The sequence below is a fragment of the Bubalus bubalis genome, chromosome 21, assembly GCF_019923935.1.
Source record: "Bubalus bubalis isolate 160015118507 breed Murrah chromosome 21, NDDB_SH_1, whole genome shotgun sequence".
Taxonomy (NCBI): domain Eukaryota; kingdom Metazoa; phylum Chordata; class Mammalia; order Artiodactyla; family Bovidae; genus Bubalus; species Bubalus bubalis.
The window spans coordinates 16,662,601-16,685,164 of NC_059177.1; the positions used below are offsets into that span (position 1 = coordinate 16,662,601).

Consider the following 22,564-nt stretch of genomic DNA (forward strand, 5'->3'; position numbering starts at 1 on the left):
CAGGCTTCAGCAATACGTGAACCGTGAACTTCCAGATGTTCAAGCTGGTTTTAGAAAAGGCAGAGGAACCAGAGATCAAATTGCCAACATCTGCTGGATCATGGAAAAAGCAAGAGAGTTCCAGAAAAATATCTATTTCTGCTTTATTGACTATGCCAAAGCCTTTGACTGTGTGGATCACAATAAACTGTGGAAAATTCTGAAAGAGATGGGAATACCAGACCACCTGACCTGCCTCTTGAGAAATTTGTATGCAGGTCAGGAAGCACCAGTTAGAACTGGACATGGAACAACAGACTGGTTCCAAATAGGAAAAGGAATACATCAAGGCTGTATATTGTCACCGTGCTTATTTAACTTATATGCAGAGTACATCATGAGAAACGCTAGACTGGAAGAAACACAAGCTGGAATCAAGATTGCCGGGAGAAATATCAATAACCTCAATATGCAGATGACACCACCCTTATGGCAGAAAGTGAAGAGGAACTAAAAAGCCTCTTGATGAAGGTGAAAGAGGAGAGTGAAAAAGTTGGCTTAAAACTCAACATTCAGAAAACGAAGATCATGGCATCTGGTCCCATCACTTCATCAGAAATAGATGGGGAAACAGTGGAAACAGTGTCAGACTTTATTTTTGGGGCTCCAAAATCACGGCAGATGGTGACTGCAGCCAATTAAAAGACGCTTACTCCTTGGAAGAAAAGTTATCACCAACATAGATAGCATATTGAAAAGCAGACACATTACTTTGCCAACAAAGGTCCGTCTAGTGAAGGCTATGGTTTTTCCAGTGTTCATGTATGGATGTGAGAGTTGGACTGTGAAGAAGTCTGAGCACCGAAGAACTGATGCTTTTGAACTGTGGTGTTGGAGAAGACTCTTGAGAGTCCCTTGGACTGTAAGGAGATCCAACCAGTCCATTCTGAAGGAGATCAGCCCTGGGATTTCTTTGGAAGGAATGATGCTAGAGCTGAAATTCCAGTACTTTGGCCACCTCATGCGAAGAGTTGACTCATTGGAAAAGACTCTGATGCTGGGAGGGACTGGGGGCGGGAGGAGAAGGGGACGACAGAGGATGAGATGGCTGGATGGCATCACTGACTCGATGGACGTGAGTCTGAGTGAACTCTGGGAATTTGTGATGGACAGGGAGGCCTGGCGTGCTGCGATTCATGGGGTCGCAAAGAGTCGGACACGACTGAGCGAATGAACTGAACTGAACTGAAGCAATGGAGCATGCACATGCTGTCTACAATACTAAAACTAATGCCTTCCTTCTTTTCATTTTTTATTATAAAGTTAATGGTTGTTTGCTAAAGAAAACTTGGAAAACACAGGGGCAAAAAAGCTAATAAATGACTCAGCATCCCACTAGGATACTTTCCATTTCTAAGACTCTCCCCCAAAACATACAGGTGTGCTTCTGGATGCAGTTGTTGCCAGACTGTAAGACAGAATGTGTATCTAGACCTTATTTACTAACATTATACCGCAAACATTTTTCAAGTTGGTTACAAGCTCTTCATATTTAGCATTTTTGAGTGGTCACATAGTATTCTGCTGAGTTTCCTGAAATGAGGCAGGCATTTATTTATTTATTTTTAAACTAGGACACAAACAATCAGACTTCAGTTTCAGATTTCAGAAACCTATGTGAAACATCAAGTCATACATTCATTCAACAAAATATTATTGAGCTCCTGGCCTGTGACAAGTTCCAGAGATACAGTGGTGAGTCAACCCGAAGTCCACAGAGCTTTTCTGTTTGAAAATCTACAAACATAAGTGAACTGAGTGGGGAAGAGCAAGACAAGAGCCCAGGATCATAGAACGATGGAGTTCCAATGCCAGGCTACAGTCTGAACCTGATCCTAAGAGCCACAGACACCAGGACACCATGAAACACCTCAGAGCCGGGGAGGGACACGACCTTATTGGACAGTCCCTGTTCCTCTGGAGGAATGGGGAAGGTTGTGACAGCCTCCCACGGAGAGAAAGCCTCTGGGAGAAGTGCCCGGTTAGAGATGGAAAGTTCTTGAGTTGCAACCTTAGTCACTGGAAACCCCAGGCCAGATTTCTGGTCTGTGGGATGTGATGTCAGCAGGGTCAGGGGCTGCTTCCAGTGGCAGAGAGAAAAGAGTGGAGGGAAGAGGAAGGAACCCTTCTTCCCAGCCCTCCATGCACACAGCCCTGTCCACGGGTTCACCTCCCACTCTCTGGAGGCAGCATGATGTCATGGGAAGAGCAGAAGCCGCCCCCAGGGCTCCATTGCAGCAGCCCTCACTTCTGTGGGCTGCACTTTCCTCACGGGCAACGTGGGAGGAAGAGGAATTAAACCCGGAGCTGCCCTGCAGTGTGGACACTGTAGCTCTGTGAAAGTGACATCTCTCACAGCACTAACCTGTCAGCATTTAACGAGACCCTGAAATCAGGGTTAAGACAAGATATAGATCTTAGTGGGATGAGTCACTGCCGAGTGCCCTGCTGAGTCCTTGGCTCTTTGCCCAACACTCACAACCTGGTCATCACATGTGGAACATTCAGAAACTGGGAGAAAATCAAAGCCCCCATGATCACCCCACTTGGAAGACCCCAAGGAAAGCACTGGTTATACTCTTGTAGACTCTTCTATCAGAAATAAAAATACATGCTTATGTCAGCAGGATGGATGTTACAATCACAGGCTCAGGGACCAGACTTTGGATTCTTTTCTTTTTTTTCCTTTTTAATATTTATTTGGCTGCACCAGATCTTAGTTGCGGCTCTCGGGATCTTTAATTGTGGCATGTGGGATATAGTTTCCTGACCAGGGTTTAAACCCAGGTCCCCTACATTGGGAGTGCGAGTCTTAATCACTGGACCACCAAGGAAGTCCCTAGACCTTGGATTCTGAGGCCTGGGTTCAGATCTTCTCTCTGCTACTCATTTGTAGTGTGCTTAGGGAAGGCACCTCCTCACCTCTCCCTGTGCCCCAGTTTCCTCATTTTCAAATGAGGAAAACAATGGCACCTGCTTCAGCGGTTGTTGCAAGGATTAGGTTAGTTATACCTATAGGATAACACACCTGTGATATAAATGCTCTCTGTAATTGTTAAGCCATCTATACTCTATGAAAACCTGCTTTCATCCCCGAAGGTTAACACTACGTGATGACCATCCCTCCTGGTCTGGGATCCTAAGTCCTGCAGGACTCAGGGGAAAAACCTTGCCCATCTTCAAAGCTCTCTGGAGCAGAGAGGGAACAGTCTCCTGAAATGATCCGCCCTTGGATGAAGTGCTCCTTGCCTGGACTAACCAGACTCCTCCCTGGTTGAGGGAAAGGGAGAGTGTCTTGTCCCCTAAGCCTCTCAGCAACTCATCCTCATTTTACAGATGAGGAAACTAAAGGCTCAGAGAGAGGCAGTCACTTGCCTGAAGTCACACAGCTGGGCAGGGACAAAGCAGGGCTGTACACGAAGACTGGTGCATGCATGAGAGAGGAGGAACAGGAGCCATCTAACAAAGGAATCCCTGCCCCAGGACCCCTCGAAATGCACCAGGAATGAGTGAAACGGTAAGAAGCCTGTTTTCCCCCAAGGGGAAACATCAATGCAGTCACAATCATAGGGAAACAAACAGGAGGCAAACATGTTATCTGCCAAAATTGTCAAATCCAAAGAGTTTGCATATTTGTGACTGTATGATTTTTGCATCACTTTATGGATTTTTCCACCTCCATTCCCCAGTATCACAATCTCCCCTAAGGGATGATAGCTTCTAAAATGACTGGCATTATCTGTAATAGTAAAAAGCTAGAATGCCATTAAAGGAAAAAAAAGAATAAATTGTGGAATTTGCAGTAAGGTCTTTCAACCTCAACAACAAAAAATAGATTGCAGAAGCCAAGACTCTTTAGGGCTGGAAGGACAATCACAATTACTTGTGCTGAACAGAAAACCATGAAGCGCTGCCTTGGCCAAGGAGCTATTACCTGGGGGACATAGCTGGCTCCCAGCCCAGTGACCTCTGACTCAACACAGACAGCTGGCTGAGCACGGGGCTCCAGGCCATCCTACGTCCTCACCGTTCCCACATCCTTCAGCCCATCATTCACTCAAGTGGTACTGAGTGTGCACTGGCCAGGCACCGCCCCAGGCACCAAGAATACAGAAGCAAACCAGACAGGTGATGTTCCTGCCCTAATGGTGCTTACATTATCTGGGGACAGACACATATAGACAAATAAGAAACAAGGTCATAGCATGTTAAGAGAAATGAAGAAAATAAAACATAGAGATGAGATTAAAAAAAGAAAGAAAGGGGGACAGGGTCAGCTTCTCAAACAAGGTGGCATATGAATTGAGAACTGAAAGACTATGCCCCCCACAGATGTCAGTGGCCTAAACCCCAAAACCTGTGGATATGGCACCTTACATGACAAAGGGACTTTGCAGATGGCATTAAGTTAAGGGCTTTGAGATAAGATTATCCTGGATTATCTGAGTGAGCCTGAGGGCCCTTATACGCGGGGAGCAGGAGTGTCCGATTCAGGGAAAACTACAGAAGCAGAGGTAGAGACAGCTGGGGGCGCTACCCTGGTCTCTTTGACAGTGGAAGAGGGGCCACAGGTCAAGGGATGCAGGCAGCCTCTAGAAGCCCGTAAAAACAAGGAAATAGATTCTCCTCTAGCGCCTCTGCAAGGACAGCTGCCCTGCTAGGCCTTCTGACCTCCAGAACTGTAACACAATAAAGGCTGTCTTAAAACCATTAAATTGCGGTAATTGGTTACAGCAGCAAAAGAAGTCTAAAAGAGACTAGAAAACCAGCCCTGGGGAAGATGGGGAAAGAATGTCCCAGACAGAGGGAACAGCCAGTACTAAGGCCCTGAGTCTGGACCAAGGAGGCTAGCATAGCTGGAGCAGGGTGAGCAAGAGCTGGGTGTGGGAGGAGAGTCACACAAAAGTCAGTGCAGCTCACACTGTGCCAGATGGGGCGGGCCTGGTGAGGAATGTGGATTATAACCTAAATCACAATGGGAAGCCTCTGAGGACCTTGAGCAATTCTGGTGTCTCCAGAGTCTAAAGGGTCAGAGGTATTCTCCACCGAGGATGTACAAATGCACATGAAGAGACACCCAATATCATTAGTCATTATGGAAATGCAAACCAAACCACAGCAAGAAATCACTTCATAACTCCTCGGGGTTCCTCAGATGGCCAGAAACTCAGAAAGACGGACAGTAACAAGTGCACGGATGGAGGGGGACATGGAGAAATCGGGACCCTCATACAGAGCTGGTGGGAATGTAAAATGGTAAATGCATTTCCAAAAACTGTGTAACACTTCCTCAAAGTGTTAAACATAGTTACGCTGTGACTCAGTAATTCCACGCCTAGGTACCTACTCAAGGGAAATGAAAACATACGGCCACAAAGACGGACACAAATGTACACAGAAGGATTATTTATAACAGTCAAGCAGTGGAAAGAACCCCAAATGTCCATCAGCTGTCAGATGAATAAATAAAATGAAGTATCTCCATACAATGGAATATTATTCAGTAATAAATAAAAAGAAATTAAGCACTGATACACACTAAAATATGGATGAACTGTGGAAAGGTGCTAAAGTTGCAAGGGAGCACATATTTTATGATTTATTCCATTTATATGAAATGTCCAAAATAGGCAATGCCTAAAGCTGGGGGGAAACAGGAGATGTGTTTGGGGGCGTTGGGAGAGACGGTCGAGGGGTATAGGGTTTCCTTCTGGGGTAATTGAAATGTTCTAAGATTGATATGGAAATGGATATACAACTTTGCATATACTAGATGCCATTGGATTGTACACTTTAAATGTGTGAACTGCATGGTAGGTGAATTATACCTCAATGAAGCTGTGCTGTGTTTTGTTTTTTTTTTTAATTGTCATATATGGAGAACAGACTTGTTGCCAAGAGGGAGGGGCATGGGGGAAGGATGGATTGGGAGTTTAGGATGAGCAGATGCAAAATGTTATATATTGAATGGATAAACAACAAGGTCCTACTTTATAGCACAGAGAACTAAATCCTATATCCTGTAATAAACCACAATGGAAAAGAATTTTTTTAAATATATATAACTGAATCAGTTTGCTGTACAGCAGAAGTTACAACACTGTAAATCAACTATAATTCAATTTTTAAAATTTTTAGTTTATAAAGAAGAGGAAGAACTTCACAGGAGTGCCTTCTAAATTAATATCCTAGAAACAGAAGTTGTTCTGGTCTCATAACTGAGGCCCACACGGAAAAAACTAGAGACAGCTTTTACATAAAGTGTTTTTCCACAACCCACAAAACAGTCAAAAGTAGTGAAATCACAGATCATCTGAGCAAAGGGTCACAGTGCAGTCTAGAAAATCAGATGATGACAGACATTCTCAGAGATGCCCTGATGTGTTACCAAGGTACTGCTTCTGCAGGGAGGAAAGGGGAGGCTGAGGACCAGGGAGGGGAAAGATACAACTTTCCAGGGGCCTGATTTGTTCATTTAACCTAGTACATCTGCTATTTTTTTTCCACTAAACAGTTAATAAAAATACACACTGAAATAAAAATCGAAGTCTGTGCTGCTAAAGAATACTGCTTGGCAAGGAGAAATAATTGTGATACAGTGTAAGTGAAAAAAGTAGGCTAGTAGAATGTACAATATTATGATTATTGGAAAATGTATATTCATAAATAAATATGCTTAGGGAAAAAAAAACTAGAAGGTATGACACCTAGCACTCTGCTGGAACATGGTTAGAAGCCAAGTCATGTTACCCGCTGCTGCTGTTATTATTATTAGCACCCAAATGATAGGATGGTATCACTGAGCCGCAGAGTTTGAGCTAATCTTTGTTTCCTTCAGTATTTTGCAATAAGCATGTATTATTTTGTGACTGGTTTAAAGCAGGATTTCTGAACCTCAGCACTACGGACACTTTAGGCTGGACAGTTCTTTGAGGAGGGGGCTGTTTTGTGTGTTGTACGACAATTAGCAACATCCTTGGCTTCCCTGGATGGCTCAGATGGTAAAGAATCTGCCTGCAATGCAGAAGGCCTGGGTTCGATCCCTGGATTGGGAAGATCCCCTAGAGAAGGAAATGGCAACCCACTCCAGTATTCTTGCCGGGAGAATTCCATGGACAGAGAAGCGTGGCTGCAGTCCATGGTGTTGCGAAGAGTCAAACACGACTGAGCTACCGACACACTTGGCACCTACTCACTATATCCCCCAAGCTGCGACAACCAAAAATGTCTCCAGACATTAGAAATGTTCCCTAAAGGGGTCAAAATTGCCCCTGGTTGAGAACCACTAGGTTAAAATATATATTATTCCCTCAAACTGAATAGATAACAACATGCATGCTCATTTTATTATTCTTTCCACCATACATAAATATTACATTCTTTGTTCAAATGGTATATATCATAATCTCAGTTTTTTAAAATACAGATACTACCTTTCAAATAAAGTGGCACCAGTTGCACGGTTTAAAAAAAAAAAAAAAAACAACTAAGAATGGTCATTGTTAATACTTCCTTAATACTTACAAGAAACTCTGACACGCAGGTGTCAAGAGCTTTTTATACAATTTTCATTCCTCACAACCACCTCCAGTTTACAGATTAAGAAACTGCGACTCAGATTAAGGTTAAGCAACTTGCCCAAAGTCACCAGTTGGATGTGGCGGAGCCTGGAGTACAGACATCTGTTTGGGCGCCTGAGGACCACATGCTCAGCATGCCCCAAAATGCCAAGCCCTCAGTCAATCACCAGGTGCAAAAAAAGAAAATAGAACAAGGAGTTAAGGATGTCCTGGCGGAGCCAGACGCCAGGGTTTAAAGTCAACTCCGCCACTTAGGAACCGCGTTGCAGAAGTGACTCTTACAAGAGGCTGCCCTCACAAGTGAGTCTACCTCTAAATCCTTTTCCTGGTCTGTAAGATGGGGTACGAGAAATATGCACTTTACAAGTTGTTATGGAAGTTAAATGAGATAATCCGTGTCAGGTGCTTGCGTCAGGGCCGGGCACACAGTAAGCACCAGTCATTGCTGACAGCAATAATTTTCAGCTTTACCGTAAACAGCGAAGTGCAGCCAGTCATTACTTAGCGACAGACTGAGTAACAGCAGAAATCGTCCGAGATCACCTCACACCTTCTAGATCACCAACAGAGAAGGGGCAGCCCCTGCCCGGGGATACACAGGGAGGCCCGGGCCCAGGAAAGCAGCAGAGAGAGCCCTTGACATCAAGGACCACGGTCGACACGCGGGGAGGGGGCTTAATGGGGTCGCAGAAAGGACCACTCACCGAACTGCATCCAGTCCCACTCGCTCAGCGTGTCCATGTTGCGGCACAGGTCGTCCAGCACCCAGGAGGGCAGCTGGTAGATGTAGCAGGACATGGCCAGGCTCTGAGGGCTGGCGGGCAGGCGGCTTGACAACTGAGTCCGACGCAGGCAGGACTCCGCTTCTGTACCCGCGGGCTCGTGGGTCCACCCACCGCGGGCCGCCGGGAAGTGGGCGGGGCCGGCCCTGTGTTGGACTGCCCCCTGGCGGACACTGGGGGCGCGACGCCTCCCGGCCGGCTTGACCAGTGGCTGAAAAACCAAGTCGGTCAGAGCCCGGAGGAGAAACAGGCCCAGAGGAGACTGGAAACACCTTTAAGACCACACGGGAATTCAGTGATGATCCCAAGAGACCTTCTGACTCCACCTCCAGGGCTTTAGCCCCTCAGCCACATTCGACTCATGCAAGAGATAGTCTATTAATAACCTGCTATAAGTTGGGCACTATTCTAGGTGTTGGAGATGCAAAAGTGCAGAAAACTTACAAAAGTCCCTGTTTTCATGGGACTTAATCTAGACGGGGGTGGGAGTGGATGGAGGAAACTAGCAATAAATAAAACATTACTGAATAAATAAGTTACATGAAATGCTAAAAGGTGCTATTGTTGGGGGTGGGGGGGAGTACTTTAAGAGAAATCAGGAGTCCAGAGGAAGCAGGGGTAGGACTCTGTATTAAATAGGAGACTAAGGATAGACTGTGATTTTAAGGGCCAATATTTATTGAGCAGCTACTATGTGCCAGACACTGCTCTAGGTGCTGGATTCTTTCCTCCAGAGAGGCTTGAGTAGTGCGGGGCCTCAGCAGGCCATCTTATGGACATGACTTTGTCCCCATTCTTTAGAATAAGTTCTTCAAAGTAAGGTCTTTGTTATTACTAATTAATAGAGTTGCCACTCACGTATCAAGTACCAGGCATCTAACACATATTATCTGTGTGTAGATCCCTACAATGATCCTACAGGATATATTTATCATTCTCTTCTACAGATGAGGAAACTTAGGCTTGAGTCAGTTGTAACTTGTCCAAGCCAAACTGGTCAAGTAACAAGATTCAACCCAAGTCTGATCCCAAGGAAGGGCTCTTTGTTCCCTATTTTCTTCTCCGAAAAATTTCCTGTGATCCTGAACAATACATAGTTTCTCCTAATTAGCTTTTCCATGACCAACACCCTCCCTACCAGGGTTGGTTAAAAAGTTACTGAAGCTAAATGTAATTAGTGATATAGTTGTGCCATTTTGACCTGTTCATGTTTGCTGCTGCTGCTGCTGCTAAGTCACTTCAGTCATGTCCGACTCTGTGTGACCCCATAGATGGCAGCCTACTAGGCTCCCCCGTCCCTGGGATTCTCCAGGCAAGAACACTGGAGTGGGCTGCCATTTCCTTCTCCAGTGCATGAAAGGGAAAAGGGAAAGTGAAGTCGCTCAATCATGTGCGACTCTTAGCGACCCCATGGACTGCAGCCTACCAGACTCCTCCGTCCATGGGATTTTCCAGGCAAGAGTACTGGAGTGGGTTGCCAGTGCCTTCTCCATGTTCATGTTTAATTCCCTTGAAAATACAGAGGTTTGCAATCCCTGCTACACCTTAGAATCATTCAGGAACTTTAAAAGAGAACCTACAGGCGCGATCCAGGTGCCATTGTTCTGGGTTGGAACTCAAGCACTGGCATTTCAAAAAGCTTCCCAGGTAGTTCTACTTATGTGCAGGCAGAGTTGAGAACCCGTGGGACATCAGGAAGATGGAAGTGAAAGAAGGCTGATAAAAAGGAAATAACCAAAATAATGCTTTTCTGTGTACTTTGCACATATTTTTCTTCTCTAATAAAAATAACTTTATTGGTTTTTCTGATAGTATATGATCATTGTTGTAAACAAAGGAGGGAAATTAAGAAAAAAAAAAAAGCCAGTCCTGGACTTTGTTCCACTTGTGTAGGGGAAAACCCAGTTCTCCCTTCTGTGTTTCTTTACTTGTAACTGAGCAGGACCCTACAGGGCACCTTCTCAGAGCAGACCCCACCCCCCGCCATGTTCTCTGCCTCCATCTGGTCTGTAGGGAAAATTTAGCCTCTTAGACCCTCCATGTGTTCCAAAGAGTAAATTTAATCAGAGAAGTGAGAAAATGAAGAAAGGCAAACAGTCAAGTGAGACAAAATAATAATAGTTTAGCCATTAAACTGTTTAGCCATTAATCAAGGACTGTTACTTCCTCCTCAAGGGCTAGACATAATATTCTGAGCCAAATTCTTTGAACTATTTTGTAGATACTGAAACCCCCACCAGATGGAAGAAGTTAACCATATGCTGCCCACAAGCATGTAGATCCCAGGCCAGTCAGAATTAGAAGGCTGATGATGTTAATTCCTCATTATCTCATCACCAACCAATCAAAACAATATTCATGACTGGATCACACACCCCACAACCCCCACTTCCTCACCCTATCTTGAAAACCCTTCTCCACTTGAAAATGAATAAAGCCATGTATAGGCATAACTGCATCACTTTGCTGTATACCTGAAACTAACACAACATTGTAATCAATTATACTCTTACATGGGAGAAGGCAATGGCACCCCACTCCAGTACTCTTGCCTGGAAAATCCCATGGGCAGAGGAGCCTGGTGGGCTGCAGTCCATGGGGTCGCTAGGAGTCGGACATGACTGAGCGACTTCACTTTCACTTTTCACTTTCATGCATCCGAGAAGGAAATGGCAACCCACTCCAGTGTTCTTGCCTGGAGAATCCCAGGGACGGGGGAGCCTAGTGGGCTGCTGTCTATGGGGTCACACAGAGTCGGACACCACTGAAGCGACAGCAGCAGCAGCAGCAGCATACTCTTACATAAAATAAAAGGTTTCAAAAAAACCAAAAATCTTTTCCTGAAAGGCTTCAGGAAGTTCAGGTTTTCTGAGCACTAGCTGCCTGGACTCCCTTGTTTGGTGCCCTGCAAATAAACACAGGAGTTTCCTTCACCACAATTCAGTGTAAGTAGGTTGGCTTTACTGCATGCGGCAAGTGGACCCAAGTTACTTTCAATAACACTGTTACACACAACACTTCACTTGGGACACTTCTAGTCACCAAATGAGGGAGAGGGGGGTAGTTTCCCCACAACAAGCAATCCTGTAGGACACCAGCTGGGTGTTCTACAATTTAACTCAATTCTAACACTATCTACTGGGAGATAGTGTCAGATCCCAGAGGTTAAGGGCTCAGTTCCACGAAACTGTCCCCACCAGCTTCAGATGCCAGTCCAAGTAGTTGTACTACTCATTATATACCCCAGGTTATTCATTATTTCTGTCCAACATGGCTACAAATCAGAGGTCCCCAGGACCCCTCCTTGCTGCTGCTGCTGCTGCTAAGTCACTTCAGTCGTGTCCGACTCTGTGAGACCCCGTGGACTGCAGCCTACCAGACTCCTCCGTCCATGTAATTTTCCAGGCAAGAGTACTGGAGTGGGGTGCCACTGACCCCTCCTTAAGTTCAATTAACTTGCTAATTGCCCAAAGAACTTATGGGCAATGGGAAACAAACTTACCACTTTATTAAAGGATATGATAAAGAATACAGATGAATATCCAGATGAAGAGAAATATAGAAGTAGATCTGTTTACTGTGTCCTAGGCTAGAGAAGGGTGGCTAGGGCTGAAAATTCCATGCTTTCTTCCAGGAGTCATACAAGAGCCAGCCCAGAGTCCTCTCATTAGAATAAAAGATGCTCCTAGTGATCTGATCACTTAGGAATTTGAACTCAATGGTTTTAGGAGCTGTGTACCAGGAGTTCAGGCAGAGACCTATATATATACATATACATATACATATATTTTTTTTTTCCTGTTATGTCAGAGAGACAGAGACAGAGACAGAGAAATGAACACCTTCCCATAGTCTCATCCTGGAGGGACAACCATTATTAATAGTTTGGTGTATATACTTGCATGTATTTTTAAACCTCTATAAAATTAACTGTTTAACATAAAAATTTTAAAAACACACTTAATTTTCTATAAATGTTTTTCAACTAATAATGAACAGTTTTTCATGTCCATACATAAGAATCTACCTTTTCCTTTTTAATGGTTTATTTAGGAGCACCATACGCGATTTGGCCCATCTCCTATTAATGTACATTTATTTCCAGTATTGGACTCTGTTCCAGAGGTGTCTGCTTTCTCATCTACAGGAAGGGAAGGGGAGTCCTAAAATCTATCAAAGAAAACCATAAACTAATTTTTGGAAAACTGATGCCCCGAGGACATAGTAGACCCTTCCCCAAATTCCCTCCACTCTCTGCATTTGCCACAGGACAAGGGTAATCCAGACCTGCTAGAATAATTCTCCACTCTAGTTTCCATCTGATTGTTTCCGAGCACTGGATAACTGAAGCACAGGTTCTTAGTATTTCCAAGTTGGACCAGGGTATCTGACCCCGCTCCTTCAGGTGAAGAATGTCATCTTATGTCCTCCCTAGCAAACTGCTGCTAGGCTATCCTTCGCCCAATTAATTCTTCTTCAATTTATCTGAAGATAAAATAATTTGCTAAAATGATTTCCTCTGAGTCTTTCAGAAATCTTAGGTCTGTTGTTAACATTTGTGGGTCCAGTCCAGTTAACAGGGACTCAACTCTTCCCAACTGGAGCAAAACAATCTTTTGTGTTTTCTACCTGAATAGGGAGAGAGCATATTGCTATTTATTTGTATGTTGACTTGTACTTTCTTGAGGTTTCATGTTCCAAATTCTGAAACAAGTTTTGCAGGTTTCTCTCTCATTTAAGTGTCCGGTGCTACTGCCCAACACTTTTGGTTAACATCACAAGCATATCTGTCAATCTATTATAAAAGTGGATAGATGTCATTAGAAATTTGTCCAAACTCACAGAATGTACAACACCAAGAGTCAACTGGTGTGATCTGCCTATGGATTACTGGGATTGTGTGGTGACAGGAGAAGTCTCCAGGAAAATGTTCTGTTGAGGCAGGGAGCTTAGTTGACAGAAAGGAGAAATGGTGAAGGGGTAACAGGCAGCCCAGTGACTAGTATAGAGCGGGGCTGAGGTGCTAAGAACAGGATACAGAAACCAAACGTGAAATATCTGAAAAGTTCATACTGGTGTTCCTATTTCAGGACTGTAAAACACTGGTATTTATTTCATGTCCTTAGTGAGCTGAGCGCCCTGCTTTCTTTTCATCTTCTCAATATACAGTAAGTCCTAGTGAGATATTAACCATTTTTTTAATAGACTATTTTCTAGAGCAGTTTTAAGGTTCACAGCATAATTAAGAGGAAGGTACAGGATTTCCTATATACCTCGTGCTCCCACACAAAGTTTCTCCCATTATCAACATTCCCGTAAAGTGGTATATTTGTTAACAATCGATGGACCTACACTGACACATCATTATTACCCCAAGTCTACAGTTTACCTTAGGGTTCACTCGGCATTGCACATTCTGTGGGTTTGGACAGATGTATAATAATATATATCCACTATTATATCATGCAGAATAAATTTACTACCTCAAAAAATTCTCTGTGGTCTACTTATTCATCCCTCCACCTCCTCCAACCCTCTCTGCCCCATAAATTTTAAAAAAATTATTTATTTTTGGCCATGCCAACTGTACATGGGATCTTAGTTCACCATCCAGGGATCAAAATCATGACCCCTGCATTGGAAGCGTGCAGTTTTAACCACTGGACCACCAGGGAAGTTCCCCCAATCCCTTTTTAATCCAGTTCTGCCTTTTCCAGAATGTTGTAGAGTTGGAATCATAAAGTGTGTGACCTTTTCAAGCTGTCTTCTTTCACTTAGTAATAAGCATTTATCTGTCTTTTCTTGGTGGACAGCTCCCTTCATCTTAGTGCTGAACAATATTCTGTTATTTGGATATATCATATATGCATCTATTCACCTACTGAAGGACACCTTGCTTATTTCCAAATGTTAGCAATTATGAACAAAACTGCCATAAACATCCATGTGCAAGTTTTTGGACGTACATTTTCAGCTCCTTTGAGTAAATACCCAAGAAGCATAATTACTGGATATATGATAAGCATTTAATTTTGTGGGAAGCCACAAAACTGTCTTCCAACGTGGCCATAAGATTTGGTGTTCCCATTAGCAACCAACGTGGCCATAAGATTTGGTGTTCCCATTAGCAGTGAATCAGAGTTCCTGTTGTTCTACATCCTTACCAGCGTTTGGTGTGGTCAGTGTTCTGGATGTGAGCCTTTTTTTGTGTGTGTTGGGAGCATTCCAATAGGTGTGTAGTAGTATCTCATTGCTGTTTAATTTGCAATTCTCTGATGATGTACCACGTGGACCATCTTTTCTTTTTTTTAATTATTTTTTTGGTCACACCACTTGGCACATGGGATCTTAGTTAGCCGACCAGGGATCAAATTCACACCCCTTGCATTGGATGCATGGAGTCTTAAGCACTGGACCGCCAGGGAAGTTCCTGGAGCATATGCTTTCATATGCTTAGTTGCTATCCATGTATCTTGTTTGTTAAGGCTGGTTCTATTTTCATGAAAAAAAAAAAAAAAAAAAAAGCCTTTGTTCCCAATGTGAATGCTTTTCTTCTTCATCCTTTTCTGTAGGGCTTAAAATTTATAATGCTATTTCATCTTTACAAGAAAAGAAAAGCTAAAATAATCAAAGTTATAAACAAAATCCAGGGTTGCAAAGAAAAGGGACAGAGAACCAGGTTCCTTGTGTTTCGTCTCCCCAAGGCCATTAAACAGTCTTCACACCTCTCCAAGACAGAAGAACCTGGCAAATGACATCCTACCCATTTCCTTTACTCAGCACCATTTACTGTATCCAAAAGAAGCTTTAAAAAAAAAACAACTGAAAACAGGTAGGATCACAGTCTCTCAAGAGCAATACATTTAATACATTCATAAGATTTCAAATGAGTACATACATGCTACAGGTTTTCGATTTTCTTTGGACAACACAAAGACAGTACTCAAACTGCAAGTTTTAACAGGAACATTTTGACACAACGGCAGGTTAAAAAAATAATAAAACCAACATTGAACTAATCCAGCACCAACAGACTTCCTTAAATCTCTCACACTATCCTACTTTTGAAATTGTATGGCTGCCTTCTATACCAGCATATTTTCTTCTCTACCCAACAATTCAACAACAAAAATTAGATAGAAAATTAGAGGTGTGTCACTGAATGAATAACACAACAGATTAAAAAACAAAAGCCCCTTATTTGTTGAATGTTGAAAGAGGAGAATATGATTAGGTGGAAAAACTGTAAGGCATTTGATTCATTCACTCCACTCTGATATCAGAGCACAGGAAATGCGCTCAAAGGTCAGCAGAAGGATTTAATAAGGATGGCAAGAAATAGTCCCACATTATTTATAAAAGGAAGGCTGCACTCATGAGTATGAAGAGCTTATAATACCATGGAAAAATATTTTAAGTTATAAAGTTAAATGAGAAAGTAGAATATAAAACTGTATATTCAGTATGATCTCAACTATGTAAAACCAAGCCAAAAAAAGGCTGAAAGTTCAAAATGTTGTTAGTGGTTGTATTTAAGCAATGTATCTACCTGGATCTTTTCTTCCTTTTATTTTTCTGTTTCTTCCAAAATTTTCTCTACTGGGGAGGATCTTTTTTTTTTTTTTAACAATTAGCTACCAAAAAAGGATGCCTGATAGAAGTATTGAATTCAAATTAATGAATTTAAGTCCAGCCTATAGGAAAGGATCTGGGCATGTACAAAACTATAAAACATTCCAGGCTACTCTAAATCCACAGTGTGCTAGCTGTAACATTCCAGAGGCTAGAGGGCTTCTTCGTCTTCTCCTCTAGCCAGGTGCAAAGTGTCACCAGATCCTGCCTGATGAAAAACTGCTGAATTAAACAGAAAGGTCATGGATTTACAGAAAGGAACAGAAATACCCACACTTGGCAAAAACCTATTTATAGTACAGGAGTAGCTCTTTAATACTATGATTAAACAAGGTAATGGCTATTTTCTCCTATCTCCTGTGCGGATAGCAAGTTTCAAAAAGCTATCACCACAAGAACTGTAGAAAGCTAATCCTGGCTTAGAAACAGAAGTAAAACAGCCCTGTGACAACAATGGACTAAGAAAAGTAAAAATTTAGAAAATTATTAAAAAATTGCTTTCTATAAAAATGATTCCCTTTTAAACATCTGTTTACTGTATATACTTTAAGGTCCCCACTATCACTCCCCCTCAAAAAAATAGGGTCAGAACCTCTAAACACTTTCTACCAAAGGACCCACTGGTTTGTTCATTCAACTAACACAGATGGAAGGCTCATAATGTGCGAGGCACTAGGGTCTCCAAGAGCAGACAGATTTTCCCCTGCCCCAAGGACATTTCTGTCTCTCAGAGCGGGAGGCGGGCACATCACCGACCACAACACAACAATGAAAAGCAGGCGCCACTGCTTCCTTACAACTCAACAATAAGCTACAATTCTCGCTGTAATTACTTCCACAAAAGTCCTTACACAGAAACTTTCCTGACTCACTAGGAAGCAAAGATGCAACTACTTTTCCTTGAAAAATATTTCTACAAGAGGCAGGCATAATTATTACATTTTGTGATATTTACCCTTAAACATCACAATGCCTTGTAGTGAGGTCAGTTAACTTTGTTTTAAGCAATGGAGCATTTTCACTCCAAGAATGAGACACCTTGAAGCTGAGAAAAGGTGACCAGTCCTAGCTCTAGATCAAGACTTGTCAGGACCATCGAAAGCTGAGACCCAGGAGTGTGACTCTGAACTAAACATCTTCAATCTCCCCTGCCGTCCGCTGGCTTTCAATATGCTCCTGCGTCAGCCGCACCAGGTCCTTCCGCACGTTGGGGTGGTCTTCCAGATCTTCGTAGAGGGATCGCACAATGTCCAGTCTCCTGTAATCCTCAGGCTTGACCAGGCTTCGCACAACCTGGAGGCACCGCTCTTTCAGGGTGTACACTGTAAGGGCAGGAAAGCGACTCTCAACAGCAAGCTCAGGCCTGGGGGTCAAGCGCTCACGAGGCTTGGCCAACCGAGGCTGTTACATTTTCGACAGCTGGACCTCACATTGGACAAAAAAAGTGAGTACGTGGGTTGTGGCAGAGTGTAACATGATGGCTCCAACAGACATCTCATAGCATTCATGGCCCTGTGGAGGACTTCCCTTGAGACTGGGCTGAGCCTATGATGTGCTTTAATTAAGTGAATGTGGGCAAAGTGACGCTGTGCTGATTCTGGGCTTCAGCCTTAGGAAGCTCTGGCAACAATCGCTTTTACGCCCTCAGGAGCCCTGAGTTATACAGCAAGAAAGACCACACGAAGAGGGCCAGGCCCTGAGACGACACGGGAGAGAGGCCCAGCCCTCAGTCAACCTGCTGGCAGAAAGCAGCCACACCAGTGACCACCAGAGAGTAGAATAACCCCTGAGTTGAACTCAGCCCTGCCTGCAGAATTATGAACAAATAAAATGGCTGTTGTTGAGTTACGGGTAGCTGTCACACAGCAAAAGAAACTAAAACAGCATATAACTGGAATCTGAGGGGAACTCAAATTCTATGTTTTTGCTTTTCTTTGTTGCACCTCACAGCTTGTGGGATCTTAAGTTTCCCTGATCAGGGATCGAACCCACGCTCTCTGCAGTGGAAGCCGGAATCCTAACCACTGGACCTCCAAGGAAGTCCTTCAAATCCTACTTTTTTAAGTAATTAAAAAACTTTAACTTTTCCTAAAATAGCATTAAGTAGCAAACAGAAAAGAAACCGTAACAAGTTGTGAGAGAGGCACAGAAGAAAGGGAAAATATTTTAGTATTTTAAATGGTAGTTCTCCTGATTTTTTTTTTTTTTTTTCTGATTTTTGGACAAAAGGTCCCACATCTTCATTTTGCACTGGGTCCCACATATTAGGAAGTCAGCCCAGCTGCTGACTACTCTGTTCATCCTGAGGCAGGTCTCAACCTTTCCTTATTGAAACCTCCTTCTGTCAATAGCCTTTTGGGGATTCCAGCTGACTGTCACCAATTTCCTCAAATCCTATTCTTAACTCACTGGGGAACTTACTCTTTAAAGGTCTCCTACAAGGCAAAATTTCCTACATTTTAACTTACCAGCGTTCACTTCTGTATATCCACTGCCTTAAAACAAAATCTATATACACATACTAGTGTGAACCTTATGAAGCCACAGATATTTAGGTTTTTTTCTTAACCCAAAAGATCAGTTTCTTAGGGTTCAATCTAATAAAATCACTTGAGTTTTAAACAAGTGGTAAGCTATGAAGCTAATGTTCAATTTGGTGGGTTTTTTTTTAAAAAAAAAAAAAAAAAACAACCTTGACTGGCACAGTAAGCTTGATTGCATTAAATTACATTAAAAGATACATTAAAAGGCACAGTAAGCTTGATTGCATTAAATTACATTAAAAGATACATAAAAGAGATACACCAGAAGTCATAAATAAGCCATGATTTCTCACTCTCTACACGTTTTTTTCTCCTGAGATTCCAGGACATAACTCTACTCCAAGGCCACGGAAACAAAATGCACTCATAATTCTACAATCAGTTATTTTAATTTAGCCCACTCCTGACAAGCCCAAAGAGCTTCTGAGACACCACAACATCTTTGTTCAACGTCGAGAATACCAGTACATTTCTTACATTTTATTTATGGTGGAGAATAAGACACAGAAAAGTTGGATACCTTGCCCAGCATCAGGCAAAAGTCACTAAGGACTGAGCTCTTTCAAGGGCCTATCCTCTACTTAGCACAACAGCCTATCTTTTTAAAAAGTAAGATGGAACATCAGTATACCTGGCAGTGTGATGTTGGCAAAAATAGGCTGGCCATCAACATTGAGAGATGGCACAAATAGCTCAGTTTGGTTAACTAGAAGCCCATCAGATGTCCCAGCATCTCGGAAGAGCCAAAGGTGACCTGTTAAGATAAGCAGAGGTTAAGTAGTCACATATCTATTGCCTTCATCTCCCCAGACTGAAATACTTGCCTCTCGTTATGCTCGAATACCATACAAAGCCCTCCCAATAATGTTATTCTATTGAATCCTCACAAAAGGCAATGGAGACAGTAGACAGAAGAGCAACTATACCAGGTTCCAAAATGAAGGCCCTTTCTGCTACCTTGGTGCAAAAGCAAAGTATGTGAACTGCAAATCACATCCAATGGTGCAAACTAAAAGGAGAGAGGTCATCACCTCCTCAGATCTGTGCTTCTCAAAAACAACAAGGTACAAAAACATCACACTGAGAGAAAAAAGCCAGCTAGAGAAGGGTACATTCTGTACGAAGAGATGAAACTAAACAAGGATGTGGAAAATCCGAAGAGTAGAAAGGGGCAAGACAGAACTTTCTGGGATAATGGAAATATTCTAATCTGTAACTTGATCTAGGTATTGTCAAAACCTATTAAATGCTAGGATCTGTGTATTTTACTGCATACAAATTAAAAAATGGATTTAAGAAATAAATATATCTTATGCAAAAAAAAAAAGAGAGAGAGGGGGACAGTTGGAAGGAGACAAAAAATCCCAGGCCTAGGATTCCGTTCAAGGAAGGAAGGAGGCTCTTTCAGAATAAAAACAGCATGAGATCCTGGGCATATGTTTACTTGACGATTTGGAGGCAAAATTTAAGAAATGTTAAGTGAGAAGTAATGTTTTTTATTGTGGCAAAATATACATAACATAAAATTGGCTATTTTAACCATTTTTTAAGTGTATAATTTAGGAACATTAAGTACATTCAGGAAGTAATTTTTTTAACGTTTGTATTAAATCAGGCACAGATAAATTTTAGAGAATACAAAAGTCACACAATTTCCCGGATATAAGACTGCAGAAATGTGGATGTCTGGAAGAATTGAATTCTTCCTCATTAAAAAAAAAAAAAATTATTTTTTTTCCTAGGATACTACGTGGCCTGCAAGGATCTTAGTTCCCCCACAGGGGATCCAACCAGGGCCAGCAGAGAAACCACTGAGTCCTAGAACACTGGTGCACGCTTAGTCGCTCAGTCATGTCTGACTCTGTCACCCCACGGACTGCAGCCCGCCAGGCTCCTCTGTTCATGGGGATTCTCCAGGTAAGAATACTGGAGTGGGTTGCCCTACCCTCCTCCAGGGGATCTCCCCAACCCGGGGATTGAACCCAGGTCACCCTCATTGCAGGCTGATTCTTTACCTTCTGAGCCACAGGGAAGCCCAAAGAATTCCCGTTCCTCATTTAGTATTAGGAGAAATTTGGTGTAAAAGTTTGAAGAGCATCACTGACTATGCTACCCTCAAGGAAAAAAGATTCATCAAGATCCTCTGAGAAAGATAGTGAATTTTTAGTAAGCGTTAACTTCATTTTGAAAACCAAGGGAAGATTTCTGCCTCCTTAGGCAGTAAGGCCTAGACATCTCCAGCCTGGGTTATTACAACAGTTTTCTAACTCTTACCAGTAGTCTTCCCCTTCCAAATCACCTTGCATCCTGGGGAAGCTTTTTAGTATTAAATCAGGCAATACCATTTCTGTTTAATAATTTCCAATGGCCCCCATTTTCCTAGGGGTAAAATCATCTTTCAGACTTCCTCTCCCATTCCATACCCTCTCCCCTCTCCCAGGTTCCAGGTGTCAGGCCATGCGATTCTGTCTGTCTACAGCTCTCAACTCCTGTCTTGAGTTGGTCAGATTCCATGCATCTTCCAGGATTCTCCTTTTCTGGGAAGCTTCCCTAACTGAAAGCACACCCCCTTCTCTTTCACTGAGCAGGTGCAATGCTGTGCTCCGTTCCTACTGCAGCAATTACGACACTGGCTTGTTCTTATCTATTTATGCATTTGTCTCTTCTAATGGGCAGAAGAGACACTTCTCCATCAAGGCAGGGACCCGACGCGGACCAGCTCACTGGGCACACCGGAGAATGTGGAATTCTCCTAATCACAAACTGAACAAATGGGCGTGGGGGATGGAATACACGTGGGGTTGATCTTCAAATGCAAATTACTCAGTCTTAGAAAGATACTCTGTCACTTACTAGTTGTGTCAACTTGAATCTGTCACAACCTCCCTTGGGGCCTCAGTTCCTCGAGTGTAAAATGGGAATAAAAATGACAACAGCAGCTGCCTCCCCCGAATGGGGCGGGATTCGGTGAGACCGAGCCACCGTCACCGTGATTCTCAGGCCTAGAGCGCGGCTCGCTGCGCTCAGCTCAAGGGGGCGGCGCGGCCGGGCGCGACAGGGCGACCCCGGCCCGCCTACCTCGGTAGCTGTGTATGCGGCGGCCCGTGCCGGGGGGCAGCGTCGGGTAAGGCTGGGGCTCGCCATCGAAGTTGAGCCACACGGGCAGCACCACGCGCGGGCTACGGTTGCAGAAGATGACCTGGGACGGCTCGCGCGTGTTCACGGAGCGCAGCACCGGCCGCAGCCGCCCGGCCTCCATCTCCCGCTCGGCGCCGGGGTCCTCTGCACTCGCCTCCTCAGCGCCGGCCTCAGCCTCTTCCGCGTCCCCCGCCTTCCGGGGCATTACCTCCGAGAGCCTAGACTACCCGGGCCTCGCGGGATTCGCCGGCCGCGCGGGGCGGGGCGGGGGGTGCGTGCGCGTCCCCGGGCAGGCGTACGTGCGGCTTTCGCGCGCTCTCGGTGGAGGATGGATTACGCCCTGAAGATGGCAGGCTAGAGGCGGTGCGCATGCGCAGATGTATCACCTACCCTTGGGGACTAGCCTTCTCTGAGGCGGAGGGTGGCGCTAGGCCATTTTGCCCCAGGGTTTCCTCTGAACGTTAGATTCTTGTGCCTCCCATAGGTTTTTCACACAGCATTTCTTTAGCTTCATTCATTGCCTTAAGACTGTCATGGTTTTTGCCATATTCTCCCTACCATATGCGCTATTTACTAATTTTATTAATCAAGTTGTTTTGTTTCCATTTTGGATCACAAAATTTGAGTTTTGTACAGAAAAGTAGGATAAAGTGAAATTTTCCCTTTCATCCTAGTTCCCCCAACCACCTCAAAAGAATCCCTAGAGGCAATAAGTATCATCAGTTTTTTGTATTTCCTTTCAAAGTTTTTCTAGGCATACCCAGTTGAACACATCTGAGAGGAAATTTTATATCACCACCATCAATGGAAATTCTTTATCATTTACCAAAAAAAGAATACAGAGGAAATA

At 43.5% G+C, this 22,564-nt stretch overlaps 2 protein-coding genes across 4 annotated transcripts in view; both read right to left on the bottom strand.

Annotated features, from left to right (window-relative positions):
• IRAK2 (interleukin 1 receptor associated kinase 2) overlaps positions 1–9,597 on the bottom strand; it is a 57,737-nt gene extending 48,140 nt beyond the window's left edge. Inside the window, exon 1 of one of the 3 annotated variants that reach the window (XM_025272866.3) lies at positions 8,324–9,597. In XM_025272866.3, the coding sequence (XP_025128651.2) occupies positions 8,324–8,417 (94 nt within the window). In that variant the 5' untranslated portion in view covers positions 8,418–9,597. The remainder of the gene's footprint in view (positions 1–8,323) is intronic. The other 2 variants (XM_025272864.3, XM_006070694.4) reach the window with 2 other exon arrangements.
• A 5,642-nt stretch (positions 9,598–15,239) lies between these two features.
• Positions 15,240–21,997, bottom strand: VHL (von Hippel-Lindau tumor suppressor). Its single transcript, XM_006070695.4, has 3 exons — positions 21,655–21,997; positions 19,208–19,330; positions 15,240–17,355 (listed from the first exon to the last, which is right to left on the bottom strand). The coding sequence occupies exons 1-3, from the start codon at positions 21,917–21,919 to the stop codon at positions 17,162–17,164; spliced, it is 582 nt and encodes a 193-aa protein (XP_006070757.3). The 5' UTR covers positions 21,920–21,997; the 3' UTR covers positions 15,240–17,161.
• Positions 21,998–22,564: the final 567 nt, after the last annotated feature.

What these genes read in the sequence shown, in the direction of transcription:
- VHL (XM_006070695.4), bottom strand. Translation starts at nt 21,919, where the DNA reads ATGCCCCGGAAGGCGGGGGACGCGGAAGAGGCTGAGGCCGGCGCTGAG. An exon ending in CCGCATACACAGCTACCGAG is followed by an intron (nt 19,331 to 21,654) that starts GTAGGCGGGCCG and finishes TTATCTTAACAG; the next exon opens with GTCACCTTTGGCTCTTCCGA. An exon ending in TGCCAACATCACACTGCCAG is followed by an intron (nt 17,356 to 19,207) that starts GTATACTGATGT and finishes CTGCCCTTACAG; the next exon opens with TGTACACCCTGAAAGAGCGG.